This window comes from Rattus rattus, chromosome 1 (assembly GCF_011064425.1).
Source record: "Rattus rattus isolate New Zealand chromosome 1, Rrattus_CSIRO_v1, whole genome shotgun sequence".
Lineage (NCBI taxonomy): Eukaryota > Metazoa > Chordata > Mammalia > Rodentia > Muridae > Rattus > Rattus rattus.
The window spans coordinates 262,710,906-262,731,612 of NC_046154.1; the positions used below are offsets into that span (position 1 = coordinate 262,710,906).

At 48.3% G+C, this 20,707-nt stretch overlaps 1 protein-coding gene across 1 annotated transcript; it reads right to left on the reverse strand.

The window, feature by feature from the left end:
• Positions 1–68: 68 nt before the first annotated feature.
• Positions 69–19,661, reverse strand: Higd1c (HIG1 hypoxia inducible domain family member 1C). The gene is made up of 4 exons (XM_032885311.1): positions 19,594–19,661; positions 18,855–18,951; positions 9,250–9,384; positions 69–211 (listed from the first exon to the last, which is right to left on the reverse strand). Exons 2-4 carry the CDS (start codon positions 18,943–18,945, stop codon positions 147–149), a joined length of 291 nt encoding a protein of 96 aa, XP_032741202.1. The 5' UTR covers positions 18,946–18,951; positions 19,594–19,661; the 3' UTR covers positions 69–146.
• Positions 19,662–20,707: the final 1,046 nt, after the last annotated feature.

Here is a 20,707-nt window from a genome sequence, read left to right on the forward strand (position 1 = left end):
CTTAACAACACAAGATACGGACTCTGCGAGGCTTCTGTGCGAGTTACGCTGTGCAGCCTGATCCGGGACACAGCGAGAAATTCCTTTTTCTGACGATCAGCACCGAGAAGGACGGCGCTGGTCTTCCTCGAGTCCAGCCTCTGGCTTTATTTTTTCGGTGCATCGAAGAACCGAGGTCTGATGTAATCCTTATACATAGAGTAGAGGACACCTGGAAAAGAAAGCCATCCCCACATCAGTAGTGTCCGTGAGAAGCAAAGGCTGACATTTTCCCACATGCTTTCCCAAAACTAGCACAACATTGCAAAAGAAAGGGACAAACAAGACCCTCTCAGTAAGCTTCCGCTTGGCTCACGTAGTGGCTGCAGAATCACATAACACAGGCATTGACACAGGCCTTCCTACATGTGCACACACAAACCCAAACTCATAAAAATGCAAGTTCTGTAAAAATACTTTTTTAATTTAAAAGATGATAATACTTTGAATTTAAGCTGTCATAACACTATCCCCAAGTTTAAGTTTTGTTTTGCTTGTTTTTTTGAGTCAAGTGTTTCTCTGCTGTAGCCCTGGATCCCCCTAGAACTCACCTCGTAGCACAGGCCGGCTTTGAATTACAGAGATCTGCCTGCCTCTGCTCCCCCAGTGCTGGAATTAAAGGTATGTGCCACCACGGCCGGCTGAAGTCGGTGACACGTGCCAGCAGCTTAGCAGTTGGAAAGCAGAGGCAGGAGGATCAGAAGGTCAGCGTGGCGTTTGGCTTCACCCTGCCTGAGCTGCATGGAATCCTGTCTTAACAACAGGACAAATCTTGGGGAAAGCTAGGCAAGTCCAGACACAGATGTCTTAGTTAGCCAGCCACGTAGTCAGCATCCACCAGTGCTCAGTATTCACGGAATGTGCGTGACTGATGGAACCCCTGCTCTGGGGTTAGGACCAGTGGGTGAATTAGCTGTGAGATGAGGCAGGTGATTCTAGCAGTCGGACGGCCGGTGTATTGAGAAAGAGAAGCAGACGGGAGGGGGTGGGGAGGGACTTCCGAGAATCCTTGGCAAGGAATTCCAAAAGAAAGAGGAGTCAGGACTCAGGTGTGGGGCTGGAGAGATGGCTCAGTGGTTAAGAGCTCCAACTGCTCTTCCAGAGGTCCCGAGTTCAAATCCCAGCAACCACACGGTGGCTCACAACCGTCCATAATGGGATCCAATGCCCTCTTCTGGTGTGTCTGGAGGCAGTGACAGTGTGCTCACATACATGAAATAAATAAATACTTTTAAAAGAGACGTGGGGTTGGATTTGGCTCAGTGAAGGCGCTTGCCTAGGAAGAAGGTCCTGGGTTCGGGTCCTCAGTCTCGAAAAAAAAAAAAAAAAAAAAAAAAGACTCAGACGTAAGGCACAGGGTAGATAGTTGTCTAAATCCTTCACGCCCCCCAAGACTGCCTGCTCTCCCTCCTGGGGTGCACAGAAGACAAAGGTCTGTGAATTCTTTTTTTTTTTTTTTTTTTTTTTTTTTTTTTCGAGCTGGGGATCGAACCCAGGGCCTTGCGCTTCTAGGCACACCACTGAGCTAAATCCCAACCCGCCCGTGAATTTTGTGGCTCCACGTGACAGCACACTGAGGCAGACGCCGCAAACGTTTTAGAGTGAAATGCTAAAATTGCTAGAATTGATACTGCACAGAATTCAAGCCGAAATGTCTTCTTTTTAGCCGAACTCACTGTAACTGAAATGGCATTCTCGGGGCTGGAGAGGTGGCTCAGTTGGTAAGAGTGTCTGCCTAGCACGACAAAGCCCTGGCTTGGTCCCCAGTACCACATAAACCAGGCATGGTGGCACACACACACTTGTGATCTCAGCAGTCAGATGGCAGAGTCATCCTTGGCTACACAGGGGGTCTGAGGCTAGCATTGGACCGTGAGACCCTGTCTCAACACACGGTGAAGAAAATCTCAGGTTCAGAGAGAATTCTGGACTCATTTCTTTTCTCGTCTTGTCAACCGTCTGACAACCTTAGTTCACTGACACTTACTTCTCTGGTGATCCAGCTAGAACTCTAAGCGGGATCTCGTAGTGTGCCGTCCATATCTGTACTGTTATAACTCCATACACTAGCAGTGGACCCCCCTCCAGCTTTTTGTCTAGTTTTGGTTTGTGAGCTCATGTGTGAGCGTGAGCGTGCCGTCCCACAGCCTGTGTGCGGAACTCCTGGACTCCCGTGATCTTCATCATTCTCTGACAGCTGGAACTACAGGTGGGAGCTACCACATCTGGCTAGCTTTTGTCTTCCCATATTCCTCAGGACCCCCTTATACATAAGATGTGAGGTCTATAATTCAAAGAGTTTGTTGGGGGCGGGGGTCTCACGTAGCCCAGGCCAGCCTTGAACCTGCTTGTAGCTGAAAATGACCATGAACATCTGATGGACCTGCCTCTGCCCAGGGAGTCCTCGAGTCACAGGTATGTGTCCCCCTGCCTGGGTTTTATGCCATGTTAGGGTTGAAACCCAGGGCTTCCGACATCCTAGGCAAGCACTCTACCAGCTGGGCTCTATCCCTAGTCACGGAGACATTTGAATGGGGACTTCTGTCGGTCTAATGTGAGGTCAACAGTTTGAGGCTAGAGTGATGGGCCCGTTTCTCTCTGAGCCTCAAGTCACAGTCTGTAGGGTAAGATAACAGCTCCATCATAGACACCAGATCTGCTGGGCTACTGTGTCATGGGGATTGGTCTGGTCCTTGCCCCAGGAATGGACAGAGCTGTAAAAAGCTTGCAACTGAAGGAGAAATAGCAGCCCTGTTGCGGATAAGCCTCCTGGGTCACAGCGGAAGCTCACGCAGTGAGAATCCAGCTGGCGTCGGAGGCAGCTCTGTGAGGGGCCACACCCTAAACTCAGGGAACCTGGGTCCTCAGCGCCAGGTGCTGGGGTAACCTCAGATTGTATCCCAACACAGCAGGTGGATTAAACTGTTAGCGACAGCAAACGGACAGGTGAGGGAAATGTGTGTATTTACACAGTATGGGGTGGGGTTCCGTTGTTGTTGTTTTTTTGTTCAGCCAAGAGAATGTTCTGTTGTTTGCAGCTGGAGGTGGCCATGTTAAACAGATTGTGATTACACACACACACACACACACACACACACACACACACACACACACACACAGTTGAAGTAAAACCGTGAAGGAAAAGGGGGACTAAGGGAGAGAAGGTGAGGTTAGGGAGGGCATAGAGAGCACATGCTCGGCCCACGGTAAATACACGTATGGGAACATGTCAATGAACAGGGGTAAGGAGCTGTAAGTCAGGTGACTGGCGTTGGGAACTCCTTAGTGCTGGCTGTTCTGTCTACTGAGCTCTCTCTCTCTCCCTCAGCCTTGACCTCTGTCCTCCATCCTCCGTACCAGTGGGAGACACGCCAAGAACTCAGGAATCATTGCTTATTGTGTGTCCGTGTGTATGCCACAAGACCAGTGCAGGGGTCCGGGAACAGTGGGTCTCTCCTTCCAACACGTGGGCCTCGGGAATCGAACTCGAGTTGCCGAGTAATCCCGCCTGCTTGGGAATCGCATTGGATTCCTATTTTCTTTTCCTAGCCCTTTGGTGACTAAATGCTGCAGCTTTTAACTAAGTCCTGCAGGAGTCCAGCTGCATGCTCCAAGTGATCTGTCTTCTACCAAAAAAGCTGTGTGGGGACACTGAGAAACATTGCTGGTGTCCCCAAAGCCCGGTGAAGGCCTTCATGTCCACAGTCCCCCTAGAAACGGAACACGTGGCTCACCCTTGTGGTAGAAGCAGACAGTTAGGATGGCATCCACTTGGCCCTCTACCACAGGGCCCTTGCTTCACAGGCCAGAGGACCAGTGTGGCCCTCCTGACAGGCGCTGGCGAGCGGCTCAGTGCAGAGGACATCGGGTTCCTCAGCTGGTGCGATCCTCAGCCACTGTGAAAGGTAGACAGAGGGAACCGCTCCACAAGGTTGTCCTCTACCTCCACTCCAGTGCCCTGCATACGCCCACGTCACACACGATAACAATGTGTCTTGAAAGAACTCCGACGGCCGCCAAGTATATACATTCCAGTGACTCTTTCCAGAATTAGAGAACACCAGGTTTGGGGCAGGCTGTGTGTGAAGCAGGCCCTCTGCAAAACACACTGACCTCCACCAGCTCGGAACCTGAGCGGCCCTGTAAACTGTGCCAGGGCAGGAATCAGCCGGCTTATCACCGGTACTTCAAAACCCCCACAAACGTGCTTATCTTCTTTATGGTGCACAGAATTCCTGGTAAATGGCTACAGGCCTCTCCCGGGAAAAGCTGGAGAGATGCTTACAATATGTTTGTTTATGTATAGCTGTATATGTACACTCGTGTTACATGGGTTCACATGCATGTATATTTACATACACATATATGGTGTGCATGTGTGTGTGGTGTGTGTGAGTGTGTGTGTGGTGTGTGGTGTGTGTGTGTGTGGTATATGTGGTATATGTGTGTGTGTGTGGTGTGGTATGTGGTGTGTGTGTGTATATATGTGGTATATGTGTGTGTGTGAATGTGGTGTGTGTGGTATGTGTGTGTGAATGTGGTGTGTGTGTGTGTGTGTGTGTGTGTATGTTTGTGTGTTTTGTGTATGGTGTGTGTGTGTGTGTGTGTGGTATATGTGTATGTGTGTGTATGTGTGTGTGTGTGTGTGAGTGTATTTGGTGTTGTGTGTGTGTGTGTGGTGTGTGTGTGTGTGTGTGTGGTGTGTGTGGTGTGTGTGTGTGTGTGTGGTGTGTGTGTATGTGTGTGTGTGGTGTGTGTGTATGTGTGTGTGTGTGTGTGTGTGTGTGTGTGTGGTGTGTGTGTGGTTGTGTTTGTGTTGGTGGTTGTGTTGTTGGTTTGTTTTGTGTTTGTGTTTGTTGTGTTGTGTATGTGAGTGTGTGTGTGTGTGTGTGTGTGTGGTGTGTACGTGTAGAGGGTGTGTGTGGTGTATGTATGTGTGTGTGTGTGTGTGAGTGTGGTATGTGTGTATATGTGGTATGTGTGTATGAGTGGTGTGTGTGTGTGTGTGTATGCGTGTGTAACAGACATGTTTTGGGAGGAAGTCTTGGGATGTGAGCTAATACAAGTACAGGAGTGGGCTGCCAGGCCAGAGCTCACTGCTGTGTGCTTTAAGTTTAAGCCTAGCCTTTTGCCCTTCTGTGCTGCCCCCACTGTCAGTTCTAGGGCCACCAGAACTGGGTAACCAGGGCCTGGGATCCGTGGCTTAGCCTATGCTGTCACTGTTTGAACAGATGCTGTCACGGCAATCAAGCTTGCCTTTGCCAATCAGATGTTACCAGTGACCTCCTTAAGATCAGGATCTCCCCGTCCCTGTTGACTCCAGGGAGGCCGGCAGCTCACTGCAGCATTCTCAGACTAAAGAGAGCGCTATCAGAACTCCTGTGGAGTAGCCAGGGCTACCTGTCCGTGGGCATTTCCTCCTCCCTGATACAGGGAGCGGATATGCTGGGAAAGGCAGGATGAAGTCACCCTATCTCCCTCATCCTTTGGCTGTCGGCCTCTATGGCGGTTTCCCAGCCTCACTGCTGCCAGCCAGGGCTAGATTACCTCGCTGTCGGATGCTCTGTACACCGCGGGCCATTTGGCAACCTCCCTGATTGCTAGAGTTACCTCACTGCCTCCCACTCCCAACAGGACAGACAAAAAAATGTCCCCATATGATACCAGATTAGATTTTCCTGAGGGAACAAACTGCTTGTCGCTTCCTGAAAGCCCACGGGGGCTGCCACACTGTGAACCTTTGGAGAACCAAACAGCGAAATCCCCAAAGCTTTGGGTTCCTCACTTCTGAGGCTCTGCAGCGGCTGGATGCCAGGAACATGTGGGCACACAAGGTGGACGGAAGAATGGCTGAGCCAAAGCGTGCTCAGAGGGCTCTCGGGAGACCAGGTGTCCGCTGAACTGTGAGAAAGAACTTGGTTGGAGACCCTGAGACCCTGAAGACTGACCCAGGCAGTGGTAAGGACAGAGGCTTTGCTTATGTGTCTTTTTTTTTTTTCTTTTCTTTTCTTTTTTTCGGAGCTGGGGACCGAACCCAGGGCCTTGCGCTTGCTAGGCAAGCGCTCTACCGCTGAGCTAAATCCCCAACCCTGCTTATGTGCCATGATGGTGGATCCCTTTGGCTGTGACCGGCCAGGAGTGCTGGCTCCGTGTAGCCGAGGTAACTCTGGAAACTGCATGTCGCCCTTGAAGTTGGGTCTGTGGGTGATGACAGCTTTGGCCGTGCGGCTTTGGAGGAATGGTTTAATAAAGGAGACAGGTTTGGAGGTAGGGAACTACAATGACTTTGGGAACTACAACAATTACATCTTCAGATTTGGGGCCCACAAAGACAGGAAACTAAAGCGGGAACCCGTCCTGTGGTGTGGAGGAAGGCCAGTAATTTATCAAACTCCAGACACCGGTGACCAGCTGCTCTCTTGGCAGGAGAAACACCTGCGACTGTGCCAGGGGCCTCATTGCTGCAGGAAACAAAGTTTAGCCCGAGAGCCAGAAAGAGAGTCTTAGTGAACTGAGAAGCACAGACCATGTGAATGGGGCCTAGCTGCTGCACAGGCAAGCATTAGCCCGTCACTCATGGGAAAAAGTCCTCAGGAACTGGGCTATGACTGACTGTGGTCTGATAAGGGCACCAAGTCCATGTGGCTTTGGTTTGGTTTGGTTCTATTTATTTGGTTGTTTTGGGTTTTTTGAGACAGGGTTTCCCTTTGAAGCCCCAGCTATCCTGGAATTCACTCGGTAGACCAGGGTGGCCTCGAACCCAGAGATCCACCTGCCTCTGCCTCCCTGAGCCACCACTGCCAGGCTGAGTCAATGTTTTTAATGTGCCTGTCTAGGCCTGACTGTGTAAAGTTCCTGTCCTGGAAAGACAGCTCCCTTCTCCAGCAGTGAGATTAGGGTCCCCTTGGAGTCCTGCCAGGTTGGATTGGGAACTTTGTAACAGTTTCTTGGGTGAAATGACCTTGCCTCCAGAAACGCTGGTGTAGTTGAACTGACAGTTCTTATTGTCAAGTTAGAAAGCTCACATTGATTCGGCCAGTTAAGCGTAATCTATGGAGCAAGGCATGGGGCACACATACTCCCTGCACCAGGAAGCCTGAAGCAGGAGGATTTTAAAGGGTTTCGGTACCACCTGTGCAATACATTAGCTTAATAAAGGTCCACAGGGAAACAGCTAACCAGAACCACTGTAGGAATCCAGTCTGTCCTGTGTATTCTAGCTCCAGTTTGAAAGTTCTGAATTGTCCCTGCTTGTCCTGTCTCACAGCCACCTTAGCCAGGCATGTGCCTGAAGTCTCAGAACCAAGGAGGATTGTTATTTTAAGTCTGGCCTGGACTAAGTGATTTCTGAGGCCAGCCCAGACTGCCTGTCCCAAGCAAACAAACCTCGAAAACTGCGGGCCACGCGTAACGGTGCGTAACTGTGATCCCAGCACTTGAGAGGCAACGATAGGAAGACGGCCATAAGCTCTCGGCCAGCCAGGGCTACGTAGAAAGCCAACCAAAGCCTAAGTGGTCGGTGCTGGACAGTTTCATGTCAACTTGGCACAAGCTAAAGTCATCTGAGAAGAGGAAGCCGCAGTTGAGAAAAAGCCTGCAGAAGATCAGGTAGGCAAACCTGTAGGGTGTTTTCTTAGTGATTGATGGGGGAGGGCCCAGCCCATTGTAAGCGGTGCCATCCCTGGGCAGGCCATGAGGAACAAGCCCAGTACACAGCCCTCCATGGCCTCTGCATCAGCTCCTGCCTCCAGGTTCCTGCCCTGTTTAAGCTCCTGCCCTGACTTTCTTCATTGATGGGCTACAATGTGGAAGTGTAAGTCATATAAACCATTTCTTTCCTCCCCAACTTACCTTTTTGGTCATGGTGTTTCATCGCAGCAATAGAAAACCTAACTAAGCCACTAGTCGTTTCTTTGTAACTAGTCTTTCTAATCGAGGCTAATCTTTCCTTGCTAAATACATTGGCCACTGGGCAAAGCTTCAAACCTGGGATGGAAGTAAAAAGGCTGTTTAGATCTCTGTCCTCTAAGAAACTTCCTCCCAAGTAAAGTAGTAACTACGCCTGCTCATGAGATAGGCTGGGGGCTGGGGGACACGGTCACTGCTGTTAGTGGAGCTGTGTAGGGTCACTGCTTCATCTAGAGCAGCGGTTCTCAACCTGTGGGGTTCCACCCTTGGAATGACCCTCTCTCAGGAGTCACATACATTTCTCCTGCATATCAAATATTTACAACTCATAACAGTAGCGAAGCTACAGTTACAAAGTAACAACAAACAGGGTTTTATAGTTGGGGGTCACTACAACACAAGGTCACAACATTAAGAAGGTTGAAAACTGGGCTGAGGAGATGGCTCAGTGGTTAAGAGCACTGACTGCTCTTCCAGAGGTCCTGAGTTCAATTCCCAGCAACACATGGTGGCTCACAAACATCTGTAATGGGATCCGATGCCCTCTTCTGGTGTGTCTGAAGATAGCTACAGTGTACTCACATACATACAATAAATAAATCTTAAAAACAAAACAGAACAACAGAAAAAAGAAGGTTGAGAACTGCTGTCCTAGCAGATGGCCACCATCCCTTTAAGGCCTGGCGGTTTCGTTGGGTTTTATCAGGCAAAAATCCTAAGAAATTGAGAGGCCTCATCTCTGTTGGCTCGCTTCGTTTAAGATTTGTTTTTATTTTCTGTATCTGGGTACCTGAATGTGTGGAGGCACACTTCAAGTATGCCTGACCCCCAAAGGAGCCGGAAGAGGGCGCCAGAACCCCCAGAATTAGAGTTACAGATGAGCGTGAGCTTCCAAATGGATGCTGGGCTGAATCCTCTGCATGGGCAGCCAGTGCCCTTAACTGCCCCCTCTCCCCAGCCAGTGCCCTTAACTGCCCCCTCTCCCCAGCCAGTGCCCTTAACTGCCCCATATCCCCAGCCAGTGCCCTTAACTGCCCCATATCCCCAGCCAGTGCCCTTAACTGCCCCCTCTCCCCAGCCAGTGCCCTTAACTGCCCCCTCTCCCAGCCCCCAAGGAAATCTGTTTATCTCCTCCTCGTATCATTTCAACCCAATATTTATCTTCTACCAAGAATATATAGAATAAGTAAAACAAAACGCACATACACACACACACACACACACACACACACACACACACACACACACACACACGCCCCCATCGAGGACAGTCAGACCTAAGAAAAGAGGCAGGCAGCTTACCCAGAGTCACGGCCCCCACGGCGCATCCTTGGGCAGCCACCCGCACGTGGATTAAATGAAGGGACATCTTCTGATCTCTTCTGGAATTTAGCTTGTAAAGACCATAGGACAGCACAGCCACAAAGCCCGCCATGCCTGTGGATTTAAAGAGGAATTAGGGAGCTAGAGAGGTGGCTCAGTGGTTAAGAGCACTGGCTGCTCTTCCAGAGGTCCTGAGTTCAATTCCCAGCACCTGCATGGCAGCTCATACCCATCTGTAAGTCCAGTTCCAGCGGATCTGATGCCCTCACACAAACAGACATGCAGGTAAAATACCAGTGAACATAAGATAAAACGAATTATATATTTTTAAAGAAGAAACCCATTTGTTAAAAATCTATAGCACAGCTTATGGGCTAAATTTAAAATGACATGAATTAGATTAACAAGAGGCAAGAATTCCCCTCAGCCAAATGAAAGGCTGTGTATAGGATAACTACCTGCACGACAGACAAGATGTAGGTTCAGTAGCCCTCATCTGACATGCTTGGGTCAGAGGTGAGAGTTGTGGGTGTTTTAGATTTTGAAACATCTGCATTACGAGATGTCAGAAGCCATCTAGGAAAGGCTATGCCAAGGGAGTTTTCGGGAGATGGCCACCATTTTGCATGGCTGTGACAGGTGTGCTCTGGGATGCAGGTCCCCAGAGATGTCATCTAGGACTGCTCCTTGATAGTCAGATGCCCTTCCTGTCACTGTTACACAGCCTCGTGAGTCCCGGCCATCAGCCCACCCTACTGGGTGATCTCCTGCAGAATCAATGTGAAGATGGACTTTCATGTAGTAATGCTGTGAGGACAAATCAATGATTTCATAATTCCCAAGTTGATACAAGTAATTTCAGGCCCCCCATAGATGGAGCTGCAGACAGAGCTCTGTAAACCTTCATGTGCCATGGGCTAATCGCACTGGGAAAAGAAAGCAGGCTTGGAACAAATTTACGATTATGGAAAACATTCCTTCTAGGTTAGGAACGAGGCCACTATCTGGTAACTAAAGGCCATAAAACCAGGAATGGGCAACTTATTGTAGGTGCAAGGACAGAAAATAAATGATAGACTAATCTATCTGTACAAGACTTCAAAATAATGAGACACAAGGCAGATGGTTTGTCTCTTGACAAAACTGTGCTAACTTGTGACATAAAAATTATCGCTTTAAACTTACAATGAACTTACAGAGCTAGAAAAAGACAACGTTTAGTTGGGTACCAGTCTTAGTGGAAAAACGTGAAAACAGTTCTGACGTAACCCCTTAAGTCTTGCTGATGTATAACATGAATTATTGCCTTAAACTTACTACGAACTTACGGAATGACAAAGTATCCATAAAATCATGTGATCAGCTATCCTGTTGTAAGGGTTCTGCCAGATATAAGTGGTTTCCCCCACTTTGTGCCCGACTCTTTTCCTTTCTCTCTGACTCACAAGAGTTAAAAAAAAAACTCTTACCGATTAGTAAAAGGTCCTGCAAGTCAAAGAGAAAATGACCCAAGCAGCTAACTTCTTAATTCCCTGTTGCTATCTGCAGGAATTAATCACCAGAAACCAGCAGCTTTTAGCCACAGAACAGCAAGAGGAAGCTAAATTTCCAGAGGCCATCACATCAGCTTCTGGTCCCCGGCACAGTCAGGGAGAGTCATGAGGCCAGAGATCATCTCTTCATCTTCTCTGTGTCCCACTGTTTCCCAGCAGGTCCACTATTCGAGCCCCTCTCCCAGAGTTACAAGTCTCACCTCCGTCTAGAGACCTCCTTTTCTTCGTGAGACACACTGGAGTCCATTCTGTTACCTGATCCTGTGCACGAGTATAAGGGTAGTTACAGTTTGATTCCTTGACAGATCTGTTGCTTTTTCAATGGAGGCAGCTCAGCAGAGCTGCGTCTTAGACCATCCAGTCACTGCCGGGCTCTGCACAGCTGGCCTTGCAGCCCTGCAGAACTGTGTAACATGCCCTGCCCCCAAGCATGCTCTCCATGGGAACTGACCCCCGATGGGCCTGCGTCCTTGTGATTGATGCCGATAGATGGAGGCAGGCATCACACACGTCTTATCTTTTTGGAAAATTAGCCACTGCTCACCTACATGTGGATACTTACTCTTGTGTTGTTCATGCCTCTGCCCGACCTGGGCAGGCTTTCAAAGATACGGCATTTGTTTTACTGTTTAATAATCTCAGGAATGCCGGGGACTTGGAAGCAGACAATGCTCCTGCCTGTACACCAGAAGCTTTTAAAGACTGGAGTTTGACTTTTGATATCCACCCTCCACTGACATCCCCTATAGCTCACAGGGACCGGTTATTATGGGATGAGCCCATCAGACCTTGAAGGCACAGATATCTAAATTACAAAACAGAGATTATATACATGCTCACCTCTTTATCATATTTTATAAAACAAAGTATTAGTCCCTATTAAAAAAAACATTTGAAAATAAAATTTACTCCGAATCTTTAATAAGATAAAAAGACCTACTATGTGGATAATAAAAAATAATAAAAAAGACTGGATGTGTTAACTCCAGGGGAAGCTGTGTGTATTTTCACACAGACTAATTGATTGTCCTAGGCTCCCCCTCTGACTCTGAGGTGGAGACTTCTACCCCTCCCACTTCCTCCTCTCCACCTCAGTTATCAAGCAGACTCCCAAGGACGTGGTTCCTGGTGCACCATTGTTAGATGAACAATTCTAATTCTGTGTTGTTTCACCTTTGCCAATCGAGATACCCAGGGGATACAGGGGCTATAAGAATTGCTAGTATGGGGGTTGGGGATTTAGCTCAGTGGTAGAGCGCTTGCCTAGCAAGCACAAGGCCCTGGGTTCGGTCCCCAGCTCTGGAAAAAAAAAAAAAAAAAAAAAAAAAAAGAATTGCTAGTGTGGGTCCTGTATAGCATTTCCTATGGGATTGTTGTTTGATTAATTGGATAAATTCCACCATGTGTCCTAACTTTTTTTTCTCATTGTATGTTAGCCACCTTACGTTGTGCTACCTGTTCATTCCTCACAGTCCTGGTGTGAAGTTCCTATCATGCACGCACTAAAGCAAGCCACTGATTTCCTTTTGTGGCCTACAAGACGCGTAGGTGACCTCGGCCTAGGCATCTCAGCCTTAACTGCTGTTAAGGGTCTGGTGCCTAATTCAGCAGGTACACACTACTGACCATGTAAACTCCTTGACCCAGAGTGTTTTCTTAGCATTGATTACTCAGGATAGGACTGATCCGAGAGACGGACAGGAAGCAGAAAGGGACTTGAGCAAGTGGGCAGACGCAGCCACGTGGTGGTGCTCAGATTGTAGGCATTTGTGTGGGCTCCCGGGATTGAACTCAGGGCACTGGGCTTGTGTGGTCAGCACTGTTACCCCGCTGGGCCAACTGCACAGACAGAGTGGCTCTTAACTGGGATCCTTAAGGTAGGTAAGGGAGCCCATGCCTCTGTTTCCAGTATGGGAGGTAGGGACAGGGGTTCAAGGTTTGTGTGGGCTGCTTGGGCACCCTGGGCTACGTGAAACTCTGTCTCAAAACCCTAAGCCAGATTATTTTAAACTAAACTAAAAATAAGAGTATTTTTGGGGTCAGCATTTCAGTTTGGGCTTTTACTGGAAAGCCCTGAGCCCGGCTAGGGATAGCTGTGTTTGTGATTTTCCTGAGCCAGGTGTTGAACGGTGTAAAGCTTTGAGGCTCTCATCTTGGTCAGGCCTCATGCTATTGATTGGCCCAGCCCAGCATCCAAGCACAAGTAGCTTTGGCCTTATCTCTCCCATCACCAGATAAGGACTAGATCAGAGAGGAATAAAAATGTCGTTCTTGTTAAAAAGGGACAGAGATGAGTATCATGGCAGAAGCCTGTTAACCTGTAAGCAGAGGCAGAGGGATTGCTGCAAGTTTCAGACCACCCAAGACTATATAACTATATATAACTATATATTACTATATATATAACTATATATGTGTATATATAGTTATATATATACATATATACATACACACACACACATATATATATATATATATATATATATATATATATATATATATATATATAGTGTAAACTTTAGTACGAACTGAACACACCTGGACTTGTGAGCAGGAAGTGCGTGGCTCTGGGAAGAGCTGTGAGTCTCCAGAGGTTCAAGAGGTCAAACCCTTCTCTATCCCCATATCAAAGGGTGTTTGACTGCTGTATGCTGTGACAACCTGGGCAAGCACCTTTAAAACAGAGCTCAAGTGAATGGGAAAGACACCGGGTCTTAAGAGATTTTAAAAACTAGGAGGATTTAATGTACAGCAGGCCAAAACAACTATGTAACAGGCAAAGGAATGATTATTTGCTATAGATCGTATAAATTCTTGGTATGAAGAGCTACCTTGAATTTGTATATCACACGTCACACCAGATGTATTCATTCCTCTCTCTGTAGATAAGTGAGAGTTGAATGAAAAACAAAGCAAAAATACAGAGGAAGAAGAGGAAGAAGAAGAAGAGGAGGAGGAGGAGGAGGAAGAAGAGGAGGAGGAGGAGAAGGAGGAAGAGAAGGAGGAGGAAGAGGAAGAAGAAGAGGAGGAGGAGGAGGAGGAGGAGGAGGAGGAGGAGGAGGTGGTGGTGGTGGTGGTGGTGGCTGGAGAGATGGCTCTGTGGTTAAGAGTACTAACTGCTCTTCCAGAGGTCCTGAGTTCAAATCCCAGCAACCACATGGTGGCTCACAATCATCTGTAATGGGATCTGGTGCCCTCTTCTGGTGTCTGAAGAGAGTGATGGTGTACTCATCTATATAAAATAAATAAATTTTTTGAAGAAGAAGAAGAAGAAGAAGAAGAAGAAGAAGAAGAAGAAGAAGAAGAAGAAGAAGAAAGAAGAAGAAGAAGAAGAAGAAAGAGAGACAGAAAGAAAGAGAGACAGAAAGAAAGAAAGAAAGAAAGAAAGAAAGAAAGAAAGAAGGAAGAAACAGCATATTCCTAGCACAAGAAGGCTAAGGTGGACAGTAGCCTGACAAGGACAGGAAACTGTGGTGACAGGAGAATGGGAGGCTCTTGACTGTCGATTGTGTGGGTCTTCTTCTGAGGAGCCCACAGGGTCGAGTGGACTGCTCTAAACCCACGGTCACACAGATGAACCTGACTAAACTCAGTGGCTCTCAAAACAAAGCAAGGGGGTTAAAGAGAAGGCTCAGCAGGTAACAGCACGGGCCTAACCTGAGTTTGGCCCTCAGACACACATGGTGGAAGGAGAGACCTCACTCCTGAAAGTGGCCCTCTGACCAACCCATGTGCTGTTGTATGTCTGTGCACACACATGTAACACACATGTAACACACATGTAACACACACACACACATGCTCTGAGTAGAGGAGGTGGCTCTGGGAAAGGAGGCCCTTGCTGCCACAGTGGAGTTGCATCGCCAGGGCCCAGAAGGAAGCAGGGGACAAATACTTGCACTCCGTGTCTGACCTTCGCCCACTTGCAGTGGTGTCAACGTGCCTACACTGAGGAATTTAAACTATGACAAACGTTGTTTTATAAACTACAATGACAGTCATGAACGTGGGAAGAGGTCTTTGTGGGGAGAGAGGGTAATGAATGGGAGAAAGATGGGAAGGAGTGGTGTAGTGATCGGAATGTGCCGTGTCCATATACGAACCTGCCAAAACCAAACTCAGCGGAAGTTATTAGAAATAGAACTTTAAAGAAAGACAGAAACCACTGAGAGCGGAAGACAGGGCTCCAGCGTCAGGAGTTCTCGCTGCTCTTGCAGAGGACTTGGGTTCAGTTCCCAGCACCCACACGATGACTCAACCCTGAAACACCAGTTCCAGAGGCTCCCAACACCCTTTTGTGACCTCCAGGGGCACCTGGCACATACATGATGCACAGACAGACAGACGGAAACACCCACACATATAAAAATTTAAAACCAGATCTAAAAATATTTAAGTAAAAATCATCTTTAAAACAGTGTTGCTCTCCTTTGGGGTCTCTGATCATCCCAGTGATTTCTGTGTCCCTCTGTCTGCAGCAAGAGTCTGGGTTACTGTAGCTAGGCCTCATAGTGCCTCCTTCCACCTTACCTTAAACGAACAGGAAAAACCCAGGACAGACATGGTGTCCTTGCCTGTATTCCAGCACTTGGAAGGTTGAAGCAGCAGGATCAAGGACTTAGAGGCCAGCATGAGCAAGACATGGAGACTACTCCAAAAGGCAAAAACAAGTCTTGGTGTTAGCATTTGCTTAGCATGAGCAAGGCCTCTGGACTGGTCACAAGCACTGAAAAGAAACACTGTTTCAGCTGCTGGAGAATTCATGATTTCCATATATCTTAGGATAAGCACATCTTTTGTGCCCATGTGCGTGTGTACAAGTATGCATATACCTCTGCATACACACATAGTGGTCAGAGGACAGCCTTGAACCTCTGCACACACATATAGTGGCCAGAGGACAGCCTAAGGGGGTCACTCCTCACGTGCTGTTTACCGTGCCCTGGAACTCACCAAGTAGACTAGCCTTGGCCAGTGAGCCATGCAGATCTGCCCGGCTCCACCTCCCCAGAACTGGGGTTCCAAGAGAGTTGTCTCGACAACTTTTTATCTAATTCAAGCCTTCACATTTGCAGGGCAAGTTCTGTATCCACAAAATCCTTGTTGGGATTGTAATGGAATTACATTAACCCTATGGATCCATTGGGGAGAAGTGACCTCTGCAGTGAGAGCTTTGCTTTCTTTATAAACCCAGCTGTTTTACATGAATGGGGTTTTGTTTTAACCCCAGGTGTGAGTAAAAGGCTGCTTCAGAGCAGGTGACTATGATTTGTCTCGTGCCCCAGGAGGGGGGTGATTTGAGCTGCAGAGAGCTTATGTTTGGAATTCTAGGAACTTTCCAGAGGGTATAAATGCCAGAGCTCCTAGAGGCATGGGCGCATTCCTGCCGCTGCTGCTCCTGACTCCTGCTCCTGTGGTTTTTCAAGTGTCTGTGAGCTATGAAGAAGAAATTGATATCCCAGTGACGATGATCAACACTGCCCACAAGGAACTCGATGCCCCTGATCAGCAGGAAGCAGTCGAACACCATCAGTGTCCCCTTTCCCCTCAACCTTCTTTCTCTCCTACCTAGTGCTGGGGGATTTGAAGGGATTAGGGTAGAATAGGGGTTGGAAGGGAGCAGAGATACAAGAATATAAGACCATAGCCAAAAAAGCACACCTGCAGACCTCCTTACTATATTAATGTGTGTATGTATATAGTATGTATGCATATATGTATATATTACTAATTACTAATCAATGAACACAGTAAGTAGTGTACCCATTCAGGTCATTTGATTCATTTCATTAGCATTTTGTAATTGTCAGCATAAAAGCGCTAGTTTATAGCTAAGTATTTTCTTTTTTTTTTAAGATTTATTCATTTATTGGGGTTGGGGATTTAGCTCAGTGGTAGAGCGCTTGCCTAGGAAGCGCAAGGCCCTGGGTTCGGTCCCCAGCTCCGGAAAAAAAAAAAAGATTTATTCATTTATTATATATATAAGTACACTGTAGCTGTCTTCAGACACACCAGAAGAGGGCATCGGATCTCATTACAGATGGTTGTGAGCCACCATGTGGCTGCTAGGATTTGAACTCAGGACCTCTGGATTAGCAGTCAGTGCTCTTAACCACTAAGCCATCTCTCCAGTCCAAGTATTTTCTTTATAATGTCTATAAATGGATTTCCCACCCTCCCGAAACTGCGGGTTCTGTGTGTTTGTTCACAGTTTAAGGAATGCAGCTAATTTTTGCATGGTATAAGAAACCACACTGGGACAGGTGTTTCTAGGGCTAGTTGATATCTGTATCCTTCATGGTCTGTTGGGCCAGCGGGGAGAAGACCCATAGCAAATGATCACAATTCTGTGCGTGCCTTATAGGCTCGTTAGTAAATGCAGCTGAGTAGAGTGATTGGCGTGCAGGATGTACAAACAGCAGTAAGCAAGCCAATAAGGTAACGGTGGCAGGGCCAGTGAGAGGACTTGGTGGGTAACAGCCTTTGCTGTGCGAGCCTGCGGCCAGAGTTCAATTCCTGGCTCCTACGCAAGGGTGGAAGACGACAGCTGACTCAGCAAAGTTGTATCATGACCTCCACACACGCCCCTTCCAGATCTCTCTGTCTCTCTGTCTCTCTCTGTCTCTGTCTCTGTCTGTCTCTGTCTGTCTCTGTCTGTCTCTGTGTCTCTGTCTCTCTCTCTGTCTCTCTGGCTCTCTCTGGCTCTCTCTCTCTCTCTCTCTCTCTTTCTCTCTCTCTCTCTCTCTCTCTCTCTCACACACACACACACACCACGAGCATGCCAGGTAAGCACACTCGTTCAGAGTCCCAACCCAGTAAGTCAGATTTGTAATAATGGAAGTGATTTCAGATCATCAATAGAAGTATTGGTACATTGTCCACGAGACAGTCAGTCCTGTGGCAGAATAACCTGTATCGTTTAAATTACGAAACTTCAACAATACGTACAAATTTTATCTTTATTTGTTTTCTAATAAAAACCCGAGTCTCTTTCCCTGGCCAAGCCCAGGTTCTATGCTCACTGAGAAGCTCTGTCTGTCCCTTTGGAGATGAAAGTCAGCTCGCCCTCCTGTTTTTCCGTGTCTCTCTGGCTGCAGGTAATTGGGTTTGTCGGGAACACTTTCATCTTTCTACGCTAATCACTGGCTCTCCAGGAACACTAACTTAATGTGTAGCAGACCAGCAGCTAATCTGTTCATTACCGGGGTCTGTTCACATAGCACGGAGGGGCTTGGTTTGTCTTTGTTCCCCTCTTTTGAGGCAGGAGCTTACGTGGCTAGCTCATGCTGGCCTTGAGCTTACTCCTCGGTGGTGATGACCTTGAGGCTTGGATCTCCCTGGGTGCTGTCGTGATCTGCCACACTGCTTTATTCCATATGGAGATTTGAACCTGCAGCTCTGCACGTGCTAGGCTAACTCTACCAAGCGAGCTGCATCCCAGCCCCCAAGAGCTAAAAGTTTCCATTATACCTGACAGCGACGGAAGGAAGATCCCTAACACCAAGACTTACAACTGATGCACAGAGCAGACAGACAGACGGACAGTTCCAGCTGACTCTCAGGATGCTAAACTGTTGCTCCAGTCCCCAGTCAGAAACCCATGAGTCCATCAAGCAAATTCTATTTGAGCGACTGTGAACTAATTTTAGACAGACTGGAGGGGTGGTGAGATGGCCCAATGCTATCGTGCCTGATGACCTAGGTTCGATCCCTGGGACTCACAGGAGAAGAAGAACCAGTTCCCAAGAGTTGTCCTCTGACTTCCATATGCATGCTGGGGAATGTGTGTAACCACCACCATCAGAACAAGCTGGGTGGACCCCTGCTGACATGTGTTACGTTGAATAAAAGTATAGCTAAAATCCACCAGTATCTGAACTAGAAAGTCCCTGCCACTGGGGGTGGGGGTGGGAGTTGAGGGGAGCTTCACAGAATCAGAGAATGCATGTGGGGGTGGGGCAGGGTGGGGGTGGGGGGAATAAAGCTGTTTTCCATCCTAGTTTTCCTGCAACTCTCAAGGTGAGTACTTACCCACAGGGACGAAGGGGGAGTCTCTTGATTTCCTGAGGAGTCGGGACAACTGGCCTTCGTCCTCAGCTGCTGACCACTCATCTGAAGACATTTCTCTCTGCCAACAACAGAGAGAAATCATCCTTCCAGGAACCTGCCTCCTCCTTGCTCTACTACTAAGTGTTCCTTCTCCTGTCCTGTATCTGATCAACGGAAACAGGCAGTCGTCCTTCCCTCCCTCACAGTTTCCACTACAGAACCCCAGATGGCAAGGGGTTAAAATATATGTGGCAAGAGAAACCATCGTCAGAGTCCTTGAGAGCAACACGCCTGGATTCTCATCCCAGTCCCCTTTCCCAGGAAGGCACTTGAAGTCACCCGGGACCTTAGGATTTCCCTCCACACACAGACCACAGGCTTCCTCTTTCAGAGCCAATGCAGACAAAAGGAAGTTTTCTGATGTACAGGGAGGGGAGACTAAGCCTGCAGGATGTGCAGGGCCTTTTGAACAGTTCAGTTATCTACTGAGCCCCACCGTGCGTCGGGCCAGACTAGACAATGGGAAGCAATTGTCCTAAACCCCGGAGTTGAAAGAACTCCCAAGACAACTGAATTGCAACAGGCTTAGTGGTTCTCCAGCTTGTCCGTGCAGCCCTCCCCTGGATGGGCAATGCATACAGTGCATAGTATTCAAACACAGTAGCTGTGCTGTACGGATGAGATTGCAACAGAAAATCAAACCCAGTGAGAGGCGCCATACCTTGTACGTGCTGGACCACGACCCCAGTGCTTGCTGACTGTCTCCTGCTGCCCTTTGATCAGCACAGGTTTAAGGCTGTCCCTGTCGCCTGCAATTTCCAGCTAATTCATGATCATAGGAAAGCTGAGAGACAACCCCGAGGGTGTGGCCATGTGGTACTGGCTGAGGTTTCTCATCCCCTGCTGAAGACCCACTAGCAGCAGGGCCTTGCCACAAATGTTAGATTTGGAAGTAATATGTTTGTTTGTTTTGTTTCTTTGTTTGTTTGTTTGTCTCACTATGTAGCCTTGGCTGTCCTGGCACTCTGTAGACCAGGCTGGCCTTAAACTCAGAAATCCACCTGCCTCTGCCTCCTGAGCGTTAGGATTAAAGCGTGTGCCACCATTATCCACCCGGCTAGAAGAAATATGTTTTTCTAAAGACCTTGGGAAAGAGTGCAATCGCCAAAATCTCACGGCTCAGGGGTCTCCGAGACCTCTGTGACTGTGACTCTTAGATATCCCTGCTGGGGTCTGAAGGGAAGAAGGGTGCAGGATTACTGCAGGGGTGGGAGGAAGGGGGGATGCCATCCAAGGCCAAGGCCCAACCCATCCTTTAGAAAGTCGCACAATTCGGACTCTGGGCTGCATGGAACAACACACGTAAATATAAACAAAAGGACCCTTAACACAGTACAGCTGGGGCTTGTAGCTCAGTAGTGGAATGCTTGCCTCGCGTACATGAAGCCCTAGTACAAAATAAAAAGGCACCTAATGGAAAAGGATGATGATATACTTCAAAAATGTCCTCCGATAACCAGCGGACAGCAGGCGAGGACCAAGGCCAATCATCAAACTCCTCAAGAGCTCTGGGCGCCTGTTTGAGTACAGGGAACCTGCGGGACTCCTCACACCTGCGCTGACACATCCAGCAACATCCCTTATAAAGGAGCCCTGGGCCAATCCGCAGCAGGGTGCGCATCCGGGAAGGCATGGAGAGCTAACGGAGGAGAACTTAGCACCCTAGGCCAGGAGCGGTGCGGTCTGTCCATCTGTCAGGTTGTGACTGGCAGCCCTGGCGCTCTCGTGTGGGCGGAGATGTCCCTTTCTTGCCTGCACCTTCCTCCACTTCCAGC